Raw genomic sequence first — 12,595 nt, 5'->3', positions numbered from 1 at the left:
GGAACATCTGGGGGGCATAGAAAGAAAAACTCCTTCAGGATGATGTTTCTAAACCGACATATGTTATATTTTTTTTTTAAGTAAGGCTATTTACAGTAATGGATTTATTTTGATATGTGAGAGTTTAATGCTGTATTTTATCCTTGAATTGTTTATTATATCTGGGTTTTTTCCCTAGGCCACACTCAGCACTTTGACGATTCCTTCGCTGGGTCTTCCTGGGATGCAGGTGACATCTCTTTAGCTCTGTACTCTGCTCTCTTCTCCTACTCGGGCTGGGACACCCTCAATTATGTAACAGAAGAAATTAAGAATCCAGAGAGGTAACCAGAATGTTAGGTTCTAGCAGGACTGCAATGCATGGCCTTCAGCTGGCTGGACCTATAATTTCCACAGCTCTGATGTTCATTTTGCAGCTCATAAAATGCACAACAACTATTTAAAAAGCCCATAAGGTGGGACAATATAACTTTCTCAAACCTAGGCTCCTATCCTGGGCTCAGATCACTCTATTTTATTTTTTATGAGATTTGACTTTTTTTTTTTTTTTCAACCGGATATGGGGAGGGCCCCTAAACCAGTACAAGGGCCCCATGAGGCTTTAGGTTGAGCGATTTTATACAGCTCCCAGAAATCGGAGGCGATTGATTACTGGAATAAATTACAGGAGAAGCCCATTGTTCTTTTATAGCACAAGCTTTCCTAACGCACTGAAGTAATGACATCAGAATTATAAAGATATGATTTACAGGACTTTTATACGTATAGTATATACTTGTGTAATATTCTAATATTAATGTTCTGTAAAATAACAGACAGAAGATAATTATCACATTGAACCTCACATTTTTTGATGATGGGAGCATCCTAATTGCGTACCACTCTAGATCCTCCACTGTCTGAGGCCATAGGATAGTATAATTGGTCATACTATATATACTATATACTCTATACTGTATTATATAACATACATGTCTTGTTTTTCAGGGGAAAAAACATTTTTTTATTTTGTCTGTTTTTTTTTCTACTCCTCAAGAATAATACTGAGAGCTGTGTGTCCATTTGTAGTGTAACATTGTTTACATGTATGCAAAGTTTTACCTATAGGACAGCACATAACGGGAGTAGCAAGATCAGGAGAAAATATTACAATTGTGGTCCTGGCCCCAAAGAGCATACAATCTAAACGGTTGAAGGACGATGTACAGCAACGTGGCTGGTTAGAAGTGTCATAAACCATGTGTGGGCAGCCACACTGTGGGCTGATTCTAGTGCATCGGTCAGGTTGTTGTGTAAATATAATAAAGTACAGCTTATGTAATAGCTTAATTGGTATGTACGGTTATTAACACACACACCATTAAGAAACACCTGATGTAACACTGCCTCAGGTGTTACTTAAACTGGCCACACCTTAGACCAACTTTCATCCAACTAGTTGACTGGTTGGAATGAAAATCTGGTAACGTATGGGAGTAACTGATGATCAGCAATTTGCTCCTAAATGTCAGAAAACAGATGAAAATGGTCGTTCAGACAAATTTGTTAAATGTTTGATCTAAACAATTTGTTCAAACAACAGTTTTTGTCCATTCTCCGGCGTTTGGGAGCAAATTGCTGATTGTCATTTGCTTTCATACCTTACCAGATTTTCATTCCAACCAATCAACTAGTTGGCTGGTTGGATGTAAGTTGGTCTAGTGCAGTGGTTCTCAAACTCTGTCCTCAGGACCCCACACAGTTCACTTTTTGCAGATCACCCAGCAGGTGCACAGGTGTATTCATTAGTCACTGACACGTTTTAAAAGATCCACAGGTGCAGGTAACAGTTTCCCTAGTAATTATGTGAAGAGACCTGCAAAACATGCACTGTTTGGGGTCCTGAGGACCGAGTTTGAGAACTTGTGGTCTAGTATGTGGCCAGCTTTACAATGGTTGTTGGTAGAGATTCCTGTGACACAGAGTTTGGGATTATCCATGTGTATGACCATTAGCCAGATCACCTACTGGTTTGGGTAGGTAAAATAAGTATTACTATACTAAACAACTCCTGATTAGCTACTTTCTGTTTATATTAAGTAATAGTATGGGCTTATGCACAATTTTGAATATAGTCATATTGAATTCTATAAAAAAAACACTTGGCACCTTTTTTTGATGTGTGTAATAACTTCGCTTTTACCCAACAACCTTAATCTGTAGTTTAATTTGTATAAAATTACAAATACACAGAGATCCTCAGCCATGTACAATGAGGAAGGTTAGCACAGTTTAGAATTCAGGAAGATCTGGGATATAATATACACAATATTAAACAGTGGTATTAGAATTAACACATTACATAACGGGTAAATGCCTCTTTATAGGAAGTAATTTCACACAATGTGATTTTGCATTCGTTGCCTATACGGAGGTTGTGTTTCCTATCTTCATCAGTATTTTGTTTTATTTCAGGAACTTGCCATTGTCCATCGGGATTTCCATGCCCATTGTCACCATCATATATATTTTAACCAATGTGGCTTATTACACAGTGCTGGATTTCAATGCGGTTGTTGCCAGTGATGCAGTGGCTGTGGTGAGTAGGCCTTGTTCCCTTTGTATAATGATTATGATGTGTAAGTAATTACATGTCATTGTACAGTATAGGGATTGCTGGTTTTTAGGTTCAGCATTAGATCTATAGCGCAGATAGGGATGAGGGGGTGTTACTACAGTAAGTGGGATGTGTGCCACAAGAACCTATTCATAGTTACTCCCCTTATCTAATTTAGAAATTGTCGGGTTATTATGCCTTACAGCGCATGTGTAACCGTTTTCATAAATATCCCACTGTTTAAAATAACTAATATTTCTTTATACAGATGTCCACATACACCTATCCTCAAATTGCACCAAATAGCACCGTTTGGCGTGCCACAGACTTTGGATAAAAACCGTAATCCGAAGTACTGATTCAGCAAGGATCGCAACTGTGACTGTGCACACAATCGGCTGATTGTTGCGTACTGTGTATGCATCGCAGTCTGCGTGCGTGAACCAGTCACTGCAATCGCAGTGGCTACGCAGACCCATCGCAGAGTGATTGACAGGAAGTGCCATTTGTGGTCAGCGAAACGCAGGCGTGCCAGTGAGTTTGATTGCTGTTACAGGGGCGTGCATAAATTAGGCACTGCGATGCCATACACTGCTTGGCCTTCACTGTGTGCGATTAAGTTAGCAATTCCTGAGTAAGGTCAGACGTTGTGCAAATGTGCATGAGGCTGCGATGGTATCGATGTCGTGCTAAACATTACGGATGTGTGTAAGGTAAGGTGGGCGTCCGTCCTTATGTTGTGCAGCGATGGCATAGTGATCGCAATGGATTTGCATACTATCGCAGTGAGACTGTGTGTGTAATTGCAGCCATGATTGCAGTTGCGATCCTTACTGAATCAGGCCCTAAGTACACGATTGGCAAATTAAGGTACAATATTCATGAAAAGGTACGTAGTCTGGGTAAATAGGCAAAAGACAGAGGTCCTATAGAGTGACCCACACCATGCATCACTATGGCATTATCCAGACACGCAGAGGCTCTCCTGCTGCCAGCAAGGACACTGTGGCTAATTTATGGTTGGCCAGAATACAGTGTTTAAACGGTCCTGACACACCTGCGTCTCTCTAACCGCCTCCCCTGTTACCTCCCCCAAACGTTGACTACCAGTCAATCACTTTGCGAGTGAATCCTCAGTGTGAGCATATTTGCAATATAGTCGCTGCATGTGTGCAGTGCGGCTTACACGCATGTGCAACAGTCGCTCAATCAGCCTAGTAAGGCAAAACAGCCGAGGCGCCACAGCAAGCCGCCCACAAGGGTACCAATGGCCCGAAAGAAAAACAAGCATCAACAACAGAAAGGCCTACCCCTGGGTAAGCCCCTGAGGAAGACATACGAGGCCATCCAGCCAACATTTAGTTATAGGCCGGCCATCCTTTCCTGTGAAAACTAGAAATCTCAGACCACCAATAAGGAGTCCGATTTCCGTAAGGAGCTTGAACGGATCACATAAATCCAAAGAGGCCGGACCACAGTCAATGAGGCCACACCAGCCGAGAGGACTGGGGGCAGAATGGCTGTACCATAAGTTCCAGAATAATATGGAACCTAAAAACCACATTAAGAAGAAACACTGGGCGAGAGCAACTCACACCCTGACATGATGCCCTCCAGAAGAGGGAGCCACATGAGAACGCTCCCAAGTCAGACACTCTCCTGGTTAATATAAACACCCTGAGAGAAAGAGAGAGAGCCTAAGCAATAGACCATGTAATGGCTATCACAACCAGCGGTTCCATCGACTGTCCCCGGAGGGAACGAAGAACCACTAGTAACTCCCAAGGAGTCCCTAGGGAGGACAAATGGAGGCATAAGCCAGAAAACACACCAAAGGATGAACTGGATACCAGAGTGGAGCAATTCCGTATCTTAACCATACCGACAGTGTAAAGATCCGACCTGTCAGGAAGGCCAGGCCGAGGGTGAAACTCAAGCCAGCCGGCAGAATGCCAGAATATCTGGAAATCCTGGACACCGAGGATCATATCGACAGGTACGATACCGTAACAATTACGTATGCCACAGTCTGTGGCAGATCCCAGCAAAGTCTGGCCTGTCTGCTCTAAACATCTCAATGAAGACAGAGCCAGGGAAGCCCTAGGACCACAGCCGGGGCGCAGTCTTAGACAAACGATCCAGGTCCAGGGAAAAACAAGGACCCTGAGACAACAGGTCCAGATAGTGAAGCAGTAGGAACGGAGCATCGATGAGGAGACTCCGAAAATCCTAGTACCAGTGACGTCTGGGATGAACTGGAGCCCCCAGAAGGAAAGCCCCTCCGTCTCGAATTAAACTTCCGAAGACCTCGAGGAAGAAGGGAGACCGGAGGACACAGGTACACAAAGTGGAAGGACCACTTCACTGACAGTCACTGAAGGTAGCTTCAGTACTCCTAGAGCTGGACTGTAACACCGGTAGTGTGTGATAGAGTCAGAAGGCTATGAGGACCAATCACCTCAGGGAGGCCCCCTCTCCTCACCAGGAGTTGAAACCTCTCTTGGAGAAGAGACTAGTCCCCGGGATGCACGTCGTGACGGCTGAGGAAGCCCGCTTCCCAATGGAGAGCTCCCGGAATGAACACTGCAGAGTTGGCCAGGAGAAGACCCTTGGACTATGTCAGAATGTATGACATTCCTGTCATTGCCACCGAACTACCCGTGTTGCCTAGATGGAAGACACTGTTGTGACACTGTTGGACTGAACCTATGCAGGTTTACCGTGACATAAGGGTTAGGCCAGAGTGAAGGCCCAAGACAGCCGAAAGTTCCAACAAGTGGCAGGGCGGAAGCGACAGACGTCCAGCTACCCCGAAATGAATGCGGACCAGACACTGTCTGCAGCAAAGAATACCTTGGACGAGATGGCCATAGCCACCCGGACAGAGACCGACTCGCCTCCGGAGAGAGCATCATCGTCCGAACAGGGATCCGATGGAAAAAACTCGATCCATCTGGAGAAGAGTCAATTATGGCAAGGCCTGGAATGGAACTGATCACATTCCCCCCTCCCAAAAGGTAGACACTCTGGGAGACCGCGCATCACCAAGAGTAATGACATATGTCGACCGCGTAGACATCCGCACACTCCAAGTTGAAGAGCGGAGAGCTTGTCTTACGCCAGAAAAATTCTCAGATTCCTGAGAATCCAGCAGTGCTCCCAGATGAAGAATACTCTGTGAGGGATGCAGGGAGGACTTTTTCTCCGGTGACTAATTATCTGTGCCGAGAAAAAGCCACGGTAATCCTGACCCGGTGGTAAAGTACCTCGGTGATCCTGCTAAAAGCAGGAGGACGTCCAGAGAAAGGAGCATTCGGATACACTGAACAGGTGAACCGTCAGAAAATCCGTAAAGCTGGTAAACCCCGGTGGAGTTAAGGATAGTCCCAAAAGGCAGAGCCCGAAACTTGCAAGTTTTGCTGTGGCACAGCAAACCTGAACCCCTGCTGATGAGAGGGCTCTGTATGTACCCGTAGGTACGTATCCTGAATACTCAGATATACCATAAAGTCCCCAGGCTCCAAACGTTGGATGATGGAGCAAGGAGGATTCCACCTGAGTCCAGGCACCCTTGGAATCTGATTCAGGGATTTGAGACAGAGTATAGGCAAATGAAGGACCAGTCAGTCACTGCCCCAGAAAGAAAAACGAACAACCAGTCCCTCGCTGAGATAGTGAGGCTGGCCGAAATAGCTCTGCTTACCGCAAAGGCTGTATAGCTTTCTGGGTTTGTAAGGCCCTGATCGGAAGAAGGGCCCGTGTAACAACGCCTGTGAGGAGGCCGCCTGAGCAATGAGAGGCCGTTGAGAATCAGTATCTCACTCTGGAATCCCCCAGATGTAGACCTGCCCCGTCAGGCTGAAGGTTTATCCTCCGGCGTAGAAGCAGGGCCGTCCAGAAGTCCAGGACAGCTCGTTACTAGATATGGTGGCCCCCGTGGAGGCCAACAGCCAAGGAATAAACAGGCCTTTAGGCTGACCCTGAGGACAAAAAGACTTAACAGAGTTAGTCCGAATGTAGTGGGAGTAGCTAAAGACAGCATCTCTCCATTAGTGATACTGCCAATGATGCAACAATCTTGTCAAGGCCGGACCAAACAAGATCTTCCCCATGGTAGGAGACTGCACCTCTGCTTTCCCATAACGTAGCCATAGGGTATTGCGGCGGAAACAGACGCAGCCGAAACCCTGAAAGTTAGAAGACCGGCATCCAATGTAGGTAATCCCACATATGACAACTGCATATTTTATGTGAGCGGCAAAAGACATTTGAATCCCAGACGTGTTGAAGGGGAAAAACGTTACAAATGCATCAGCCCAGTATGCAATAGTATTAACCAACCATGCGATGGCCATGGTAGGACGGGCAACAGGCCCTGAAAACGAGTACATTGATTTCAGGTAAAGTTACCACCTACGGATCCGTAAAATCCGTCCAGGCCGGGATGGGAGGCATATTAATGCCTGTAACCCGACGATTAACATACAAATCCACCCCAGAAGGAGATCTCTATTACTTGTGAGGACCGTCAGGGAATGGGAAACAGGAGGCCTTTGTGACCCCTCGTATCTGGCTACAGCCAGACTCCCGCCATGAGATCCACCCGCTGGGCAGAAACGAGGAATGGATCGACATTCTCTATATCCAGAATGAACCTGGCTACCAGCCCCAAAGCAGGAATAATAATACTTGAAATCGGCTCCCCCCATGTGAGGGGGAAAAAGCCGAATACACCCTCCAGTTCACGGCAGAGCCACTGGGAAGTAACCACAGGGCGTATATCACGCCATTTAGTATTTCGTAGAAAACGACATCCACCAGGGTGGCCGTTGTGGTAATCCCTGCAAGGGGAATGACAGACCGATGCGGTACCGGAGGTAATTCTTGCACTGTGAAAAACCCTGGCAGGGAGCGATAGTCTGTGACACAGGGGTAAAGTGCAAGAAATTGCGAGATACCCCAAGTTGAAAAGGGCAGTATGGTGAAGTAACCACAAGCGAGTTACGACAATGGGGCCCGCCCGGCGATCCTCAAAGGAGAGGATCCTGAGAAGTAAACCGCCCAAAGGGGTCGTGCAAGGGGCCCGGCACCAGATGGCGCCGCATACAAAACCTTTCTGAGTCAAATCCTCCGCACTAATACCTGCAGCACATGGCTTGCAGGATAGCAATAATGGGTGCAGTATCGTGCGCAATCTCCTGGTCAGATATATTTGACTATCTTGACAGAAATATTAAGCAGCGCCATACCGGTCCTGACTGACGCTAAGATTAGCTGCAGGGACCCATTATCAGCGTATGCAACACACAGTTCCATCTAAAATATGGCAACGTGCAGCACGCAACAGTATGTGACAAACCTCACAAATATTAACAAGTATATATATGTGAGGTCTCAGAACCACCCTAGGTACACCTGTATTAGGGCAGATAAAGAAAAGGGATAGATATACACTGACATATGAGAGAAAAAGCAGACAGTTAGCACTAGCATAAGTCACATACAATGCAGACATATATACTGTACATACATTTGCATGACATATAATATACTGCACAATGTCGCTACATTCAACTGCCCAGATTCAGTGTCTGGGAAGGCTATAGCGTTGTGTACACTCACCCAAAATGGCCAGGTACGCAGGGGGACTGGGCTCACTGTCATCCTAGGAGTTCTGCAGCACCACTGAGAGATAATGGCCGCTGGAGACCTCGGAAGAAGCGTGGCCCGCGGAGGAAGCAGCTCAGCGACGCCAGACTGCATGTTGAAAGGCGCGCTGAGCTGAGGGGAGGAGCCGCTAGACAGGGAAGGCTTCCTCCCCTGGCTAGCAATTAACACCCCGGGATGCCGGCTCCCGCTATAATCCCTGGTGGTCTAGTGGACACGCGGGGTATGCCTCCATGGACGGGGAGCCCGCCGCCACCGCTAGCGCCTCCGGTCTGTCCCCAGAGACCGGAGGCATAAGGTTGCATACACACGTGGATCACCGCAAGCGGTGACCACGCGACTTACCTGTCCCCGTCGATCCGGCAGCAGCCCAGGGATTCCTCCAGAGTCCGGCTAGTACAGACTCTGGGGTCCCGCTGCGATCCCCAGATCTGTACTGGTGTCGCAGCGCCGGCGGGGTGTAGGAGCGGCAGCTTAGACGTCCATTGGACAGTCTGACGCTGCCGCTCTGAAGAGTAGTAAAAAATAATAAAACTCTTTTTTTTTTTTTTTTTTTAAATAAATTTTAAGCTTAGGGGCTGCTAATCAGCTCTCCACTGCACTAACGGTGACCCGACTCCGGCCGGGCACCAACTTAAACTGAGGTGCCTCTGGCTGGGGGGGCGGGGTTATAGGGAGAGTGGACCCAAGTGCATCCTGGGAGCTAAAAGCTTTAACTGCGTGGTGCCCGGATTTGGTTCCCAACCTATACCCCAAGGTCAACCCTGTGGACCCCCTATAGGCCCTGAAGTAGAAAGTACTCGAGCATGAGAATCGATACCCCTTGCGGAGCGTCTACAATGGAATGTATGTACTAAGGAGAAAACATTCTTTTGCTGGGCTTGTTGTGTATATAGAGGTGTGAAATTTCTTAACTGTCCAATTTTGTATGATCATAATCACCCATACGGAAGGCATTATTTATTATATAGACCGCACACTGAGTACTTGCACAAATACAGGTAGTTTTTCATTACACGTGCAGGCGCTGTTATATTGCAGCCTATGTAGCTTTCCCCCAGCTGTGTCTGATAAAGCCAGCATTGGTCTTACAGCTGTGTGACGCCATCCTAGTCTCACACTCTGCGATTTGGTGCAACTGTGTATTTCAGCAGCGATTCCCAACATTCTTGATATTGTGCGACTCACGCTGCCTTACCTTCCTCATGACTCCTATTTTCATGACCGACCAGTGTAATGAAATTGCAATAGAAACGGTAATTTGGAAACGTCTTGATGTTTAATTAAAATAAGTATCCAAGTTGTATACACCTTTTTAATAATTTCATCTTCTATGGTACTTATTCTGTTACATGACTAGCTGGTTACGGAGACAAATGTGTCCTGACACAGTATGCAGTCATTCCTGTATTACATGGAAGGAAAGAGACAGCTTTGACGAACGGTTTCTCGGCAGCAATGTTGTTATAGAAGTCCTACCAATCACTGTTCAGAGACCAGCAGTTCAGTATGAGACCAGTGAGCCTATATCTCCATAATGCCGAAATACAAAACTGCAGCCTTACCATAATGTTTTTTAAAAAGGAAAATAAAACAAGTAAAATTGTCGGCTGACAGACGACGTGCTTACAGTGCAGAGGAGCCTGCATAGCAACCTGATGAAATTTGCCTACGGTGATCCATATGTGGCAGCTTCAGTTTGCGGAAGCTGTAAATAGAATGCTGAGACATTACGTAAGGGGAGTAAGAATATCGCCTCTCCTTTTCTGCAAATGCTCATGTATAGTAACCATTTATTCATTATATATATATATATGGGAAAGGATGGCACTCACCAGTAGAATTGCAGCTTGTTTAATATGTCAAAAATAGGCTTACATACAGGCGACGTTTCGGTCCCCAAATGGACCTTTCTCAAGCAATCAAGCCTTGAAATTCATATAGATAGTAAGGTACAGTTCCCCGTGAACAGAAGTCTTCCGAAACGTCGCCTGTATGTAAGCCTATTTTTGACATATTAAACAAGCTGCAATTCTACTGGTGAGTGAACCTTGGACTAAGGAGATACAGCTGGTGTGCACCCCATTGATATGTACTGACAATTGATGTGAGTGCTGAAATATGGATTTATATATAATATATATATATAATATATATATATATTTAATTTTTTTTTTTTGCATGGATAAACAGTTTCAATTATACAAGTTAAACCTCCAGCTTTTCAGATCTTGCTGCAACCGCTGTGATACCAACATCTTGCTTTCTTTTAACCAGATTATTCATTTTTTTCTGAATGTTTGTGTTTTATTAAAATGTGGTTTGACATTAAAATGTTTCTATTTTCTCTTTTAATTTATACATTTGGCCTCATCGCAGACATTTGCCGATATGGTATATGGTGTATTTAGCTGGACAATTCCTTTGGCTGTGGCCCTCTCCTGTTTTGGTGGCCTTAACTCCTCTATCCTTGCTGCCTCCAGGTATGAGCCCGTGATAAATAATTTTGGATACACCCATCAAGCTATTGCATAAATCCTCATATAAAATGCACACATTTCTGCAATTTCATCAGACAAAAATTGTGTAATGTGTCTACATAGCAGAAACATTCTACATAACAATATTTTCAAGAAAAAAGTACTGGTAGTTTAATTGGTTTCAGACAATGAAACTACACACAGTGGCCACTTTACTTAGGTACACCTGCTTGTTCATAGAGATCTACTCAGCCAATCATGCCAATGTCGGTGCACAAAACATGCAACCTTGGTCAAGAGGTTCAGTTGTTGTTCAGACCAAACAGCAGAATGGGGAAGAAATGTGATGAAAGTGACTTTGACCATTAAATGATTGCTGGCGATAGACGGGAGTGGTTTGTGTATCTCAGAAAGGGATTTCACACATAGTAGTCTCTTCAGTTTATAGAGAGCAGACCTTGTTAATGAGAGGAGGTCAGCAGAGATCGGCCAGACTGGTTTATGCTGACAGGAACTCCCAATAATCATGCCCTAAAACAGTGGTATGCAGAATAGCACCTCTGAGCACACAGGACATCAAACCTTGAAGTGGATGGACTACAGCAGCGGACGATCACACTGGGTTCCACACCTCTCAGCTAAGAACGGGAAACCTGAGGCTACAGTGGGTACAGGCTTATAGAAACTGGACAGTTTAAGGTCATAAAAATGCCGCCTGACCTGACTAATTTCAATATTTACATAGATAGTATGGTCAGAATGTTACATACATATTATGAATCCATTGATCCATCCTGCTGTGTCACCTGTTCAGGTTGGTGGTGTCATGTGGGGAATGTTTTCTTGGCACACTATAGGGCCCCTTAATACCAATTGAGCATTGCCTCAGTCTGAGTATTATTGTTGACCATTTCTGGCCACACTACATCTTCTAGCAGGATAATGCACCATGGGCCTGATTCAGAGCCGGACGCAATTAGCGCTCGCTCGTCCCGAAAATAGGGGTGGCTATTCAAATGAACCGTTCGCTGTTTGCGGTCTGCTCACGCCTCTAGGTCTGAACGAGCGAACAAAACTTGCGGTAGTTTTTTGGGAAACTACGCCCCCTGGCCGCTCGCATCCTACGTCATGTCCGCTATTTATTAGATTAATCGAGAACATCGAACAGGGTATGAGCTGCTCACTATTCTTGTGGTTGGTTTTTGCTACCACAATTTTGCGAGCAGTTCTGGCTAAAAAAAAAACAAGTGACGTGGTCAATGACGCTGCTGTTTTAATTATGCACACCCATAAAACGCCCGTTTTGACCTTTAAGCACGCCTGCGATCGGATCTCCACTCCCCGTTTTCAAGCACCATCCCGTTACCACCCACATACGCCTCATCCTGTCACTCAAATTAGCAGGCATTCGCTATTTTGCGAGCACATGAATTTCGGCCGCACTGACTGGTTCGCGCATGCGTATAACGATCCATACGCATTCGCAGTTGGGCAAACATTGCTCGGAGCGAACGAGCTGCCGCTTACGAGTGGCTCTGAATCAGGCCCCATGTCCCAAAGCACACATCATCCCAAGCTGGTTCCATGCACAACAATGAGTTCTGTGCTCTCCAATGACCGCTGCATTCACCAAATCTCGATCCAATACAGCACATTGGGCTTTGGTGCAGCGGGGGATTTGCAGTATGAATGTGCTGCCGACCAGTGACATGCGGTGAGGTAAATGGCTGGGGAGGCACTGGTTAGTATCAGAGCCAGATTTACAGATACATATATGAACCCGATGGTTCATGTGGGCATTATATAAAGGTGCAGCAGTATATAGTGCTGGAAATTTGGTGTGTTTTGATCA

General features: G+C 45.6%; 1 protein-coding gene across 2 annotated transcripts in view; it reads left to right on the top strand.

Annotated features, from left to right (window-relative positions):
• Window positions 1–12,595, top strand: part of SLC7A6 (solute carrier family 7 member 6) — a 38,751-nt gene that overhangs the window by 17,456 nt on the left and 8,700 nt on the right. For both annotated transcript variants that reach the window (XM_088471897.1, XM_088471898.1), the window contains exons 4-6: window positions 179–323; window positions 2,455–2,578; window positions 10,643–10,746. In XM_088471897.1, the coding sequence (XP_088328023.1) occupies window positions 179–323; window positions 2,455–2,578; window positions 10,643–10,746 (373 nt within the window). The remainder of the gene's footprint in view (window positions 1–178; window positions 324–2,454; window positions 2,579–10,642; window positions 10,747–12,595) is intronic.

The sequence above is a fragment of the Taudactylus pleione genome, unplaced genomic scaffold, assembly GCF_031769625.1.
Source record: "Taudactylus pleione unplaced genomic scaffold, aTauple2 ptg000117l, whole genome shotgun sequence".
Lineage (NCBI taxonomy): Eukaryota > Metazoa > Chordata > Amphibia > Anura > Myobatrachidae > Taudactylus > Taudactylus pleione.
Note: the sequence above shows the minus strand (reverse complement) of the source record. Positions and strands in the feature narration are given on the sequence as shown.